Source organism: Furipterus horrens, unplaced genomic scaffold (genome assembly GCF_987537825.1).
Source record: "Furipterus horrens unplaced genomic scaffold, mFurHor1.1.pri manual_scaffold_2, whole genome shotgun sequence".
Lineage (NCBI taxonomy): Eukaryota > Metazoa > Chordata > Mammalia > Chiroptera > Furipteridae > Furipterus > Furipterus horrens.
Genome location: NW_028327172.1, coordinates 71,212,574 through 71,227,623, shown reverse-complemented (window position 1 = coordinate 71,227,623; position 15,050 = coordinate 71,212,574). Strand labels below are relative to the sequence as shown.

General features: G+C 35.5%; 1 protein-coding gene across 1 annotated transcript in view; it reads right to left on the bottom strand.

Annotated features, from left to right (window-relative positions):
• Positions 1-15,050, bottom strand: part of MRE11 (MRE11 double strand break repair nuclease) — a 64,174-nt gene that overhangs the window by 31,350 nt on the left and 17,774 nt on the right. Inside the window, exons 10-13 of the mRNA XM_090265849.1 lie at positions 14,483-14,563; positions 11,652-11,778; positions 7,572-7,672; positions 6,232-6,405 (exon numbers count right to left, since the gene is read on the bottom strand). Coding sequence (XP_090121975.1) covers positions 6,232-6,405; positions 7,572-7,672; positions 11,652-11,778; positions 14,483-14,563 — 483 coding nt within the window. The remainder of the gene's footprint in view (positions 1-6,231; positions 6,406-7,571; positions 7,673-11,651; positions 11,779-14,482; positions 14,564-15,050) is intronic.

Sequence of the window (15,050 nt, the reverse complement as noted above, 5' to 3'; positions counted from 1 at the left end):
CTTTGATTTTGAACACAGGTGGGCTGATCCAGAGTTCTTGCTATTAGTCACCATGCTCCAACATGAGTGTGCGCACACACACACACAAGCTCTCAAGCAGGAGTTATGATGTCATCCAGGTGGGGATGGTCATGTTTTGGGTTTTTTGTGTTGCTTTTTTTAGAGCAGCTTGAGTTCACAGTAAAATTTAAAGAAAGGTACAGAGGTATCCCATATACTTCCTGCCCCACACATGCATAGCTTCCCTATTGTCAACATTCCTCACCAGAATTGGGACATTTGTTACAACTGATGAACCTATCACTTGAACTCCACAATTTACAGTAGGGTTTACTCTCTGTGTTATATTGTACATTCTATGGGTTTGACCACATGTATAACACGTGTCCACTATTATAATATACAAGGTCGTTTCAGTGCCCTAAAAATCTGTGTTCCACCTGTTCAATCCCTCACCTGATCCCTGCCTAATTCTCACAGCCACTGATCCTTTTGTCTCCACAGTTTTGCCTTGTCCAGAATGTTACATAGCTGAAATCATCTATTATGTTGCTTTTTCAGATTGGCTTTCATTTAGTAGTATGAATTTAATATTAATTGCATTTAATATTAATTAATATTAATGTGCATTTAATTGAGTAATTACCATAATATTCAGTAATATATGTTTTCATGGCTTGATGGCTCACTCCTTTTTAGCACTGAATAATATTCTACCATCTGGATGTTTCACAGTTTACTTCTTCATTCACCTACTGAAGGACACCTTGGTTGCTTCCAAGTTTTGGCAATTCTGAATAAAGCTGCCATAAACATCATGTGCAGGTTTTTGTCTAGACAGGTTTTCAGCTCCTTTGGGCAGATACCAAGGAGCACGATGGCTGGATCATATAGGAAGAGGATGTTTACTTTTGTAAGAAACTTCCCAGCTGTCTTCCGCAGTGGCTGTACCATTTTGCATTCCCACCAGCAATGAATGAGCGCTCCTGTTGCTCCACATCGCCAACATTTGGGTTGTTGAGGTCTTGATTTTGACTACTCTAATGAATGTGTAGTGGTAAATATCATTGTTGTTTTAATTTGCTTTTCCTTAATGACATGACACAGAGCATCTTTTCATGTGCTTAGTTGTCATCTGTTTGTCATCTTAGATGAGGTGTTTCTTAAAGTCTTTGGTCCATTTATTTAACTGGGTTGTTTGTTTTCTTGAAATGTTCTGAGTTCTTTGTATTTTGAATAATAGTCTTTTATCAGATATGTCTTTTGCCACTATTTTCTACTAATCTGTGGCCTGTTTTCTCATTTTCTTGTTTTATTCAGAGCAGGTTTTTAAATTTAATGAAGTCCAACTTCCCAATTATTTTTTTCATAATCATGCTTTTGATATTGCATCTAAAAAGTCATCACCATAACAAGGTCATCTAGGTTTACTCCTAGAAGCTTTATACTTTTGTATTTTACTTTTAGTAGGGATGGTCATGTATTATTTCTGGCACTTAACTGAGATATCCACTCAGGTTAAAAATTTATGAACCCAACACATCCAGAGTCTCACTGAATGGATTATCAGTACTAAAAAAGTACTTGGCATTGAATATTACTAGTTGTTCCTTGACAACACAAGGCTTTAACCCTCTGAGTACCATGTGTAATAGCTAAAATTCGTGTGAGAAATGCCAGGCTATTTTGCTGAGAAATGCAGTTTATGAAAAATGTCTATAAAAACATTATTATTCATGATAATTTGCTGAAAATTTCACGACATATAGTAAATACACTCTTCTTTTGTAAGCAGTGTTCTTTGACGCAATTTAGCATATAATTTACTGCATTAAAATTATTTTATTATAACAATTATTTTAGAAAAAATCAATTATTTCCTTCAATATGGCTTTTGAAGTATAATATATGGCATAATATAAAACCTATGATTATAATTTGAAAAAACACATAGCAACATGGATAACAAGCAAGAAGTATGCCAAATATGGCATAAGTTTTTGGGAAAAAAAGAAAACTTCATAAAATACAAAAAAAATGAACACAAACAGCATTCACACTAGAGACATATATCAATAGATATCAACAGTGAAAAAGTTTATAAACAAAATGCTAACGCTATACAGTGAAGCAATGAAAATGTCCATTACCAAAAGCTTCCTTATCATGCACACTGCATAGTTTCGACGATTGCAAAGATAAATGAAATTAAAAGAACCGTTTAAAATGTAAGTAAAAATTATAACAGAATTAATGTCAGTATTTGAAGAAGCATAAGAATTTGAAACTTGGACCAACATGAAAAAAAGTTGTATCAATATATAACCTGAGGTAAAAAAAAGAAACAAAAACATAAAATACGAATTATTCCATTGTTATTTACATTTATAGGCATCGAATAAAGAGTTGCTGGGAGTGACGCTGGCACTTTCAGGAAAATTTGGCAAAGGGTTAAGAAAATCATATCAACTAACTAAAAAGCACTAAAATTACTAAGTCAAAAGATCAAAAGGCAGATCCATTTTTAATGTTTTTGAGGTATCTCCATAATACTTTCCACAAAGGCTGTACCAGTCTGCATTCTCATCAACAGTACAAAAGGACTCCCCTTTCTCCACATCTTTGCCAGTACTTGACTGTTTGTTGATTGATTTTACGTATATTTTATTGAATATGCTATTACAATAATCTCAATTTTTTTCCCTTTGCTCTCCTCTGCCCAGTACCCCACTTCCCTCCAGCAATCCTACCCCACTTAGTTCATGTCCATGGGTTGTACATATAAGTTCTCTGGCTTCACCATTTCTTATATTATTCTATTTTTTTTAAGTATTTATTTATTTATTTTTAGAGAGGAGAAAGGAGGGAGAGAGGGAGAAACATCATTGTGTGGTTGCTTCTCACTCGCACCCCCATCTGGGGACCTGACGTGCAACTTAGTTATGTGCCATGACTGGAAATCGAACCAGTGGCACTTTGTTCGCAGGTCGACGCTCAATCCACTGAGCCACAGCAGCCAGGGCTCTATATTATTCTTAACTTCCCTCTGCCTATTGTGTACCAACCAATTACGCTTCTTAATACCTATACCATTTCCCTATTTCACCCCCTCCCCACTCCCAGCTGATAATCCTCCAAATGATCCCCACACCTATGATTCTGTTCCTATTCTGATTTGCTTACTTGATTATGTTTTTATCTTTTTAGAGTCAGTTGTTGACAATTGTGTTTGTTGTCATTTTAATGTTCAAAATTTTGATCTTCTTTTTCTTAAGTAAGTCCCTTTGACATTTCATATAATAATGAACTCCTTTGGCTTTACTTTGTCTGGAAAGCTCTTTATCTGCCCTTCCATTCTAAATGATAGCTTTGCTGGACAGAGTAATCTTGGTTGTAAGTCCTTGCTTTTCATCACACTGAATACTTCTTGCCAGCCCCTTCTTGCCCGCAAAGTTTCTTTTGAGAAATCAGCTGATAGTCTTATAGGCACCCCTTTGTAGGTAACTCTCTACTTTTCTCTTGCTGCTTTTAAGATTCTCTCTTTATCTTTCACCTTTGGCATTTTAATTATGATGTGTCTTGGTGTGGTCCTCTTCAGGTCTAGCTTGTTTGGGACTCTCTGTGCTTTCTGGACTTGTATGTCTATTTCCTTTGCCAAATATGGGAAGTTTTCCATCATTATTTTTTCACATATGCTTTCAATTTCTTGCTCTTCCTCTTCTCCTTCTGGTGCCCCTATGATTCAGATGTTGGTATGTTTAAAGTTAACCCAGAGGTTCCTATGCCTCTCTTCATTTTTTTTCAATTCTTGTTTCCTCATTCTGTACTGGTTGACTGTTTTTTATCTTCCTTATATTCCAAATAATTGATTTGAACCCATTTTCTTCCCTTCACCATTGGTTTTGTGTGTATTTCCCTTCATTTCTTTTAACATAGCCTTCACTTCTTCCCTTATGCATTTGCCATACTTAAGCATATCTGTCAAGCCTGTGAGCATCTTTATCAGCAGTGTTTTGAACTCTACATCTGTTAGGTTGGTTATCTCCTCATCTGTTAGGTTGGCTATCTCCTTGTTGCCTAGTTCTCCCACTGGAACCTTGATCCATTCCTCTTTTGAGCCATACTTCTCTGTCTCCTCATCTTGACAGGCTTCTGTGTGTGTTTGCCTCTCTGTCTTAGGTAGAGCTGTCGCACCTGTTACATTGTAAGAGGTGGAGCCCTAGGTATTCATCAGTACAGGCAATCCGTTTCACCACGTTGTGGCGCTATATGTGGGGGAAGGGTCTGAGAGGGAACAATGCTCCTTGCTCAGCACTTGCCCCTTTTCCAGGCACTTCTCCCACTTTCGTATAGGACTGGTGCCTCTCTAGCTGTTGCCTTGGCCATCGTTCCCAGAATGGGTGGATCTGTGGATGTTCTAGGACCATGAGGGCCCTTTAAACAAGCAGACTCTGCTGAGAGACCGGCAGTTTCTTCCTCTGCCCCAGCCCCCACTGGTTTGCACAGTCAGAAACAATGAGGCTTTATTTTCCCTGGCACTGGGATCATGAGCTGTGCAGTCTGGTCTGGTGCTGGGAGCACTCCCCAAGTGTCCCTCTCTACTTTTCAAAACGTGTGACCGTGCTTTCTGCCTGCCTGCCACTGCTGCCACCACCACATCGCGTCCTCTCCACCCTGGCTCCGCCTCTTCTACCTATGTGGATGAGTATTTCTTCTTTATTCCTTTGTTTGTTGGACTTTCATGCAGCTCGATTTATCTGAAACTTCTGGTTGTCTCTAGTTTTGAGGTAGTTGTATTCTTTCTTAGTTGTGGAGGAAGATGCTGTGTGTCTGTCTAGGCCTCCACCTTGGCCAGAAGTCTGTTTGTTCATTTATTGTTGATAGCCATTCTGACAGGTGTGAGATATCTCAGTGTGGTTTTAATTTGCATTTCTCTGATGACTAGTGACGTTAAGCATCTTTTCATATGTCTATTGGCCATCTGTATGTCCTCTTTGGAGAAGTGTCTATTTAGTCCCTTAGCCCATTTTTTTAATCAAGTTGTTTGTTTTTGTGGTGTTGAGTTTTTTAAGCTCTTTATAAATTTTGGCTATTAACCCCTTACCAGATGTATTGGTGAATATGTTCTCCCATTCTGTGGGTTGTCTTTTTATTTTATTGACGTTTTCCTTTGCTGTGCAAAAACTTTTTAATTTGATATAGTCCTATTTATTTTTTTCTTTTGTTTCCATTGCCTGGGAAGATATAGCTGATAAAATATTACTATGAGCTATGTCTGCGATTTTGCTGCCTATGTTTTCTTCTATAATTTTTATTCAATAGATTAGTGGATAAAACAACTATGGGACATTTACACAATGGAATACTACTCGGCCATAAAAAAGAAGAAAGTTTTATCCTCTGCAACAATATGGATTTACCTGGAGAACATTATGCTAAGTGAAATAAGCCAGTCAGAGGAAGACAAATACCATATAATTTCACTTATATGTGTATCCTAATAAACTGAATTAAGCAAAATAAGAGACAGACTCATAGATAAGAGAGCAGATGACAGCTAGGTGGGGTTAGGCAGGGGGTGGAGGTATTGAGCAAAAAGGAAAAAGGATTAATGGATATAGACAATGTGTAGTGTGGTAACTGTGGGGGGCAGGGGACTAAATGGTAATACAAAAAAATATATAATAAAAAATTAAAGTAAAAGGAAATGTGTTTTAAAAATAATGTTTTGTTCTTCTGTTTAAAGGGAATTTGGAAAATACTGAAAATAATCCCCTATATTCCCATTACCTGAACATATCCACTGATAATGTCTGGAACATTTTCTTCCATTTTTTGCATATATACACACACACACACACACTAAAAAATAATGAGATCATGTTGTGTATAGTTTTACATGTCTGAAATTCCTTTCTCATTAACATTGGAAGTGAGCAGAAATTTGTGTCCTACGAAATTCAATATAAAGCATTTTTATGATCTTCAAGAGAAGATATCATCTATGGAGAACAAAATTAACATTCATTGGGTATCAACCATATTTAAGACTGTTCTAGACATTTAGTAGACGTTTTCTGATTGAAATCTCATTTTATGATCTCAATTTTATAGATGAGAAAACTAAACAAATCAGAGTAAATAATTAGTGGTTTAAGAGAATGCAACTCAGAGCTACTCTTAAAGAGAAACCGTCTAAATAGGCTTATTACCCACTAGTTACTCACTCACCTCTTCATCAATTTTATCTTCTAGGGCATCAATATGACGTTCTTTAAGAAATCGCTGTGTTTTTTCCAACTGGTATTTCACTAATTCCTCTATGGCATCTTTCTCTTCCTTGAACACAAACTCTTGTACTGCTTCACCCATTCCCCTTTCTGTCAGAAGTGAGAGCTGCACATTCTGTAAGACAGATACAGATCACTGGATGCAGAAAATAGTGTCTATTCCTTACAAAATAATTCTATATGAACAACGAAAATTACAGAATAATATTTCCAGGGAAAAAGACAAATGTCATACAGTTATTAAAGGGAGAACAAAACAATGGACAGTAATTAAGCCCAGTGATAAATATTAAGAGCCAGAAAAAGGAAAGTGAAAATAAGAAATGGGAGTAGAGTACAGGATAAGTGAAAATGTGGAAGCCAGAAGTGGCAGCTGATGACTAAGAAAGATTACGTTAACCAGTGTGGTAGGCAGGATAACTGCCCCCTAAAGATGTCCACATTCTGATCTCTGGGACCTGTGAAAATGTTCCATGGCAAAAGAGAACTAAGATTACACATGGAACTAAGGTTACTAATCAGCCGGCTGTAAAACCAAGAACTAACCAGCTGAGACCAGTGTAATTATGAATATCCTCAAAAGTGGAAGAGGGAGGCTGAAGAAGAGAGTCAGAGACAGATGTAACTGGGGAAAAATGGCCAGAGAGATACAACACTGCTGGCTTTGAAGATGGAAGAAGCAGCCCATGAACCACAAAAGGTGAGCACCTCTAAAAGCTAGAAAAGATCAGAAAATGATTCTACCCTGGAGCCTCCAGAAGAGAACACAGCCCTGTTGACCCTCAAGTTTAGTACAGTGAGATTGGTGTCAGATTTCAGAACTACAAAATTGTAAGATAATAAACCTTTGTTGTGTTTAAACCACTAGGTTTATGGAAATTTGTTTCAGTAGCAATAGGAAACCAGTACAACCAGAGGATCTTGAAATGGCATATATTCATGACAATAAGAGTAGCTTCACAATCCTGTGCCTATATTAACATTGTAATTCTGAAATTACATCCAGATGCAAAAAATGTAAATCCTGGATTCAGACTTATGCAGCAGCAATAAAAAGAAAACAAGAGGATAACAACATTAACAATATAGTCACAAAAATAATGACATTAATATTAGTGTATAGTAGCTATAAATGAAGGAATTAATTGCCACCCTAATTTCTTCTGGGAAATGTTTTGAGGATCCCTTTTATTTAAACTATCAATTACACATATCCTAAATTAACATCTGTTATTATAAGATAGCCATTATTCAAATTGTGAACTCTAATTAAGAAATTACCTTCTCTGCGGTTTGGAAATACTGTTTTACAAGGTCTTCTACCCTTAGAGTTGTTCCTTCTGAAGGTTTAGTAATGAATTGCCCAAAGTTGATTTCTTCTCCTAGAAAAAAGAAGTCCATTAAAAAAAAAAAAAACAGCGGCTTCTATTATAATGTAAAGTTCCCAAATTCAGTGTAGGTTGCTGTCAGTAGAGGAGGTCCAGCCAAACTTTATCAACTGTCAGCTTGCTCAATGTGGTAAATTTTGAGGCAAAAACATGGGATTTTTGCTAACAGCCACAGTCTTTTCCCTAAAGACTGTATTTGTTTTCCATATCTCCAAGTAGTATTGTGTTGGCCAAAAAGTCCATGATTTTTTCCGTAAAATAAGACACATTTTTTATTTTCACCAATAATTTTATTGATTTGGGTATTTTGAGTATGTTGGCTATCTCCCAGTCAATTAACCCTTTGAGTGTTAACGTCACTGTGAGCTACACTGACAAATTTTCCCCAAAGTGCCAGCGTCGCTCCCAGCGACTCTTTTTTCAATGGCTATAAATGTAAATAACAATGAAATGATTTGTATTTTATGTTTTGTTCTCTTTTTTTGTACCTCGGGTTATATATTGATACAACTTTTTTTCATGTTGATCCAAATTTCGAATTTTCACGCTTGTTCAAATACGGACATATTAATTCTGTTATAATTTTTACATTTTAAATGGTCCTTTTAATTTCATTTATCTTTGCAATAATCATCAAAACTATGCAGTGTACATGATAAGGAAACTTTTGCTAATGGACATTTTCATTGCTTCATGGTATAGCATTAGCATTTTGTTTATAAACTGTTTTTCACTTTTGATATCTATTGATATATGTCTAGTGTGAATGCCGTTTATGTTCATTTTTTTGTATGTTATGAAGTTTCTTTTTTTTTCAAAAACTTATGCCATATGTGGCATACTTCTTGCTTGTTATCCATGTTGCTATGTGGTTTTTCAAATCAAATCATAGGTTTTATATTATGCCATATATTATACTTCAAAAGCCATATTGAAGGAAATCATTTATTTTCTAAAATAATTGTTATAATAAATTTAGTGCCATAAATTATATGCTAAATTGCGTCAAAGAACACTGCTTACAAAAGAAGAGTGTATTTACTATATGTCATGAAATTTCCAGCAAATTATCATGAATAATAATGTTTTTATAGACATTTTTCATAAACTGCATTTCTCAGCAAAATAGCCTGGCATTTCTCACATGAATTTTAGCAATTATGCATAGCACTCCAAGGGTTAATATCTCCATCTGATCATTATCAACTTCAACAGGTCTACCCAACCATGGAGCATCATCCAGCAAGAAATCTCCAGCACAAAACTTTGCAGACCACTTTTGACACATTCGATCAGTCACAGCACCTTCTCCCTACATCGCATTTTTACCTTTCTTGAAATAATAAAGCATAATATGCCAAAAATGTTGCATATTTTCTTCCATCTTCAATATTAAAATGGCTACACAAAAATTCACCCATCTTGATAAGCTTTTTAAAAATGCACGCTGATATGACAGTTGTCACAATACATCTAACAAAATTGTTCTGAATGAAGTGAAAGACAACTAAGTGCTACTAGAGCCATCATACAGAAAAAAGCAAGTCAACTTTTTGGCCAACCCAATATATCTCTGGCAACTATCGTCACACAATGGTCCACAGACCTCTGAGGCTCCCCAAGCCATTTAAGGAGTTCAAAGTGCAAACTACTTTAATAATAATGCTAAAATCCTATTTACTTTTTCTACTGTAGTGACATTTGCACTAATAATACAAAAGTAAACATGGATAAAACTGCCAGTGCCTTGGAATGAGACAAGGTAGTAGCTCAGAACTCTGCTAATAGTCATCACTACATACAGTTCAAAACAAAACAAAACAATTTCTCTTTAGAATATCCTTGATGAAACAGTAAAAATTATGTTTAATTAAATTGCAGCTCTGAAGTACATACCTTTTTAATATTCTGTGAGAGAAATAAGATGCATGCTTAAAGTATTTTGTTGCATTCCTAAGCAGGATGGTTGTCTCAAAAAAACAGTAGGTGAAGAATAAAGAGTACTGGGTAGGAAGTCAGGAAACATAAGGTCAAGTATCTGCTCTGCTGATTATCTTTGTCAGGGAAACAAATAATAACTACATAGCAAGTTTTGGACCTCATGTTGAAAACACAGTAATAAAAACATAGGATCCTGGCCCATAAAAACCAAAGATTACAATACAAGGTGATGAGGACTACAACAGAGGTAAGAACAGAGAATATGACACACGGAGAAGAAACAAACTAATTCTTCTTAAAGAAGGTTGAGAACAATGTGCAGTTATCCAATGCAGCTATTGTTTGAATCAAGCCTTGCAGCAGAAAATCTATTTCAGGCAGAGAAAAAAGTATATGCAACAGCATAGAGGATAAAGAGGCACAAAATTCAGTGTGCCTCTTGCAAAGTGATAAGGACAAATGAACATAAATCTTTTTTAAGTTTCAAGATAGTAAAATTAATATAACTTCATAAACATGATTACTACATTTTACAATGCAGGGCACTGAGCTCACTTACACACAGAATATCAACTAAACCTCACAACAATCCTCTGAGGCAAGCACAGTTATTATCCTGAGTTTACAGACATCCAACAGGTAATTTATAAAATGTACCACCTGTATTTAAGTAGTAGGGTTACTCAAAGCAACAAAAAATGCTTTCAGTAAAACATTCAAAGGGGCCATTATATTAATTAAGCAATTAATATTTAAACAAAAAAGGAATCATTAGAATAAAACTGACTATAAATAAAACTCAGGTAACATAAGGTACTAGTTCTATATTCTGTTATTATAAATGCTACACCCATAAAATTTCAAGGATTGATAAGGATAGACAATTAAAGTACTATTAATAGGTAGCTAATTAAAATGCATAGCATGAAAATATCATTCTCTGATACAGATTTTTCCTCTAAAACAGTATTCTATGAGTTCCATTTAAATATCTAAATGACTATTTCAGGTTGAATTAACTGCATACACAATTTTAATCAGAATTTGACACTAAAAATAGAAGCCAACTAAATCCAAGTTAAAAAGAACCTAGGTAGCTTACTTGTAAACAGGGACTATATTTTTCTATGAAAATCCTGACTCGATAGCTCTAAGAAAAACAGCCTCTATATTTAACATATTTATTATAAGAAACACTACAATTGATCCTTGAACATGGGGGTTAGGGGTGCCAACCCAATGCACAGTTAAAAATATGCGTATAACTTTTGACTCCTCCAAAACTTGACTATTAATAGCCTATTGTAGACTGGAAATCTTACGGATAACATAAACAGCCAATTAGTACATATTTGGTATGTTACATCTATTATACTGTATTCTTACAATAAAGCAAACTAGAGAAAATATAAGAATACCATATGCAAGAGAAAATACATATACAACAGTGTACATATTTATTGAAAAAAAACCATGTATAAGTGAACCTATGCAGTTTAAACCCATGTTGTTCAAGGGTCAACTATTTCAGTCAGATAACCTGTTTTTATAAATGCTAAAATAAGGATAATTAGTTTTTAGTAAATTAATAATTGGAAACTACCTGATTATGAGAAACATCAAACTATGGGAATCACCTATTTCAAAAGACTGGAGTCTTCCTCAATCATTGTATGGTCTAAAGCTGAAGTGCTTAATAACGCAAAATTTGAGGATATATTCTCTGAATATGAATAATGTACAATAAATAATATTTAGAGCAATAAATCTGCAAAATCTGTGTGTGTTGGTACTCAGCATTGTCTTAAAAAGTACACCTGCAGAGAAAGCCTTCCATTTCTTTTTGATATCCACACAAGTTTAAAAATCATTGCTATCTAATTTTTAGAAGAAATTTAATTACTCCAACTATGTTTATTTGTCTAAGATGCTAGAATCATACAATAACATTTTCTATTATTACTGTAACTTCTTTTATTAGACATAAACCCTGTAAGAGCATTTTTTTCATTTGTAAAAATAACTAGTTTACCTGTATTTTCCTTTTGCTCCCTACGCCTGAAAAAATGGATAACGTCTTTTGGATTAGCTATTCGATCCACAAATTTCTGGTTAAAGCGAAGAACACTGAAAGGTTCAAAACCTCCACTATAGTCCACCTGGAAATAAAGAATAAGCTATGAAGGCTAGATAACAGTTTACCATTTCAATATTTAGGTTTATGCTCAATACTTTTAAGTTCATTAATATTCTACAATCCATTTTAAGGATCATGATGACGTTATACCATTTATTCTACTGAAAAAAATAAAGCTTCCAAGATTTACAAGCTTATGCAAAACACTTGGTTTAATGGAATCAAGATAGAGCAAGAATTCCCATAATGTTGGAATTATTACATCTCCCATGATAACACTAGCAGTCTAGGCTCCAGGAGTAAACATTCCACCATAAAAATATGGTAAACATATTTTTAAACTTTTAAAACAGAAAAAGAATTCTCCACCAAAATAAGGTGCTGGCCCTCTTACATATATTCTCTCACTCTAGACAAGAATAAATTCTGGGAAAATCCATGCGGAAAAAAAATAAAATCTGTCAACTTTGAGAGAAAATTGCCCCTCAAAACACAGAATCTACTTAGAACAATGACTCTCAAGGCAGCCTCTTCTTAAAGAAGTCTATAGTGGCACAAAGACCTTTAAAAAGAATAATACATTTCTAAAAAAAAAAAAAAGAAAAAAGAAAATAATAATACATTTCTAAGGGATAGATAACTTTTAACTCCCTCAAAAATTATAGCCTACTGCCCTGACTGGTATGGCTCAGTGGATTGGGCATCGTCCCACAAATTGAGAGGTCACCAGTTTGCTTTTGGTCAGGGTATATGCCTCGGTTGTGGGTCAGGCCCCAGGCCGGGGGCATGCAAGAGGCAACTGTTCCATGTTTCTCTTGCACAGTGATGTTTCTCTTCTTCTCTTTCTCCCTCCCTTCCCCTCGCTCTAAAATAAATAAAATCTTTAAAAAAAATGTATAGCCTACTGTTGACCAGAAGCCTTATCAATACCATAAACAGTTGATTAACACATATTTTGTATGTTGTATGTATTATATACTATATTCTTACAATAAAGAAAGATAGAGAAAAGAAAATGTTATTAAGAAAATCACAAGGAAAATACATTTACAGTATTTAATGAAAAAAGCCACATGTAAATGGACCCCTGCAGTTCAAACCCGTGTCATTCAAGGGTCAACCATAATTATCCTAAATTAGCTCTTGTTCTCAATGTAATGTTTTGGGAACCAACATTACAACGCATCACGAGCCTACCCACACTACTTCCTAACCTCCGCCCACTTACATTCTTCATCACGCTTAGCACAAGCCAACTTTTGTTCATTTACTTGCTGTTTATTATGCCTCACACCTCCACCTACCATGAGATCCACAAGTTCAACGCCTTGTCTGTGTTTTCATCACTGTGTTCCCCAGCAGGACAAAGGTATTCAACAAATATTGGTTCACTGAACCAATGAAGTAATGAGGGGCCTCTAGTTGATATGATGTACCTTTGGAATATTACTTACACAAAAATTTCTATTCTTGTTTCATGAATGATTAATAATTTGCTGTGTTCTATTTAAGTCCGGTTGGTTCTAATGGTATCAGGCAGATGTAGATTAGAAACAGGATGAAGAGAACTATGTGGTTCTCCCAAAGCAACTATGTTTGTATTACCCAAACCATCTCCACAGCTGCCATGATAGGAAACAGAAAATGTGAAATGCTTAAACTATTAGATCTCCCCAAACTCTTCAGACATTTTAACAATTATACTTCTGCTCAGCTTTATTTGTAATTTTCTGCTCCTAAGAGTCACAATGCTTGTTCATTAAGCAAATTTTACTGAGTGTTCACAATGTGCTGGCACTCCACTAAGGGCCAGGGAAGCAGCCACCAATAAAACACAATCTTAGTTGTCAAGAAATTCACATGCTGACTGGGAAGACAAACATAAATAACTGCAAGCAGAATGAAATGGTGCTGTAAGTATGCACAGAATAAACTGAGGCTACAAAGGAAGAAGTATCAACTCTGAAGGAAAGTAAGAAAGGTTTCTTTGAAGAGGGGAAGCTTTAAGTGGGTGTTGAAGAAGTTATGGAAGAAGGAGAGAAGCACATTCCACACAACAGGATCACACAGGAAAAGGTGTGAAAGAGCGAAATAAACTCTGCAAAAAAAACTAACAACCATAATTTATTTATGAAAAATTGTGTATTTATTCGTATATGTTTAAACTTCAGTCACCTTCGAAGTACTACTGGATGCAATACACCTATCAAGACATTTTTTTCCATTGCTCAAAAGTTTTTTAACTCATCAATTTTGATGCCTTTTAGTGCTTCTGCCATTTTTTGTTTCACTTCTTCCACATCAGCAAAGTTTACCATATAGGACTTTTTTCACTAGGGGAAAAAAAGACACGCAAGGCAAGATCAGGTGAATAGGGAGGGTAGGGCATGGGGATTGTGGCATTTCTGGTCAAAAACTGAGGAACACTCAGCATGGTGGCAGAAGGTGTGCTGTACTTCAGCCATCACGAAATGGGCAAATGTGTTGAGTCTAAAAAAAACATTTCATTGAAGCTGAACACAGCCTCTCATCTGTACAATGATACAGATGGGTTCCTAGAATACTCACCTAGCAGGGGAAGCCTGTACAAGGGGCCCGCCCTCCAGAAGATAATTCTGATTTTGGCGGGGGTCCGCTTTCATACTATCCTCTGAAAATCAATAAAGTTCAATTTATCTAAAATACTTACTCAAAAATGAAATGAAATGAAATGAAATAGGACTTACCCGCAGTCGTATAAGAGGCTTGTCAGGCTGTTGAGGATTTCCCAGACGCTCCCGTTCAGCATTTTCAAGCATTTCTTCAATCTCAAAATAAAGATATTGTCATGAGTGGGGAGAGGGATACTCCAGAATCCAGTGGGTAGAGGTCAGAGAGATATTATTAAAATCCTACAATGCACAGAACAAATTCCTAACACAAAAAGTTACCCAGTCTAAAATATCACTTGTTCCAAGGTTGAGAGAGACCATGGGTTCCCTGACCTAGGCCTGACCAATTAATTCATTTTGAATCTTCCTGGTTTCAAAGATTGGGGTTAGGGACAAGTACATGACCTCAGTCCAATGAAACTCAATGCTAGGGGTTTATCTGGAGCTACTGTGGAAAAAATGATTCTCTCAGTTGTAAGGATAATGTAAGTCTGTGAGGTGTCATGTGAAAATGCCTTCCTTACAGTACAGTTTAAGACAGAAACTATCAGAATGGGTGGTATGGGACTAGACACAAACAGAGAAACATAATCTTAATTTGAGTTTCTGGATCGAATCATCCTGAAACCAGCATACTTTTAAA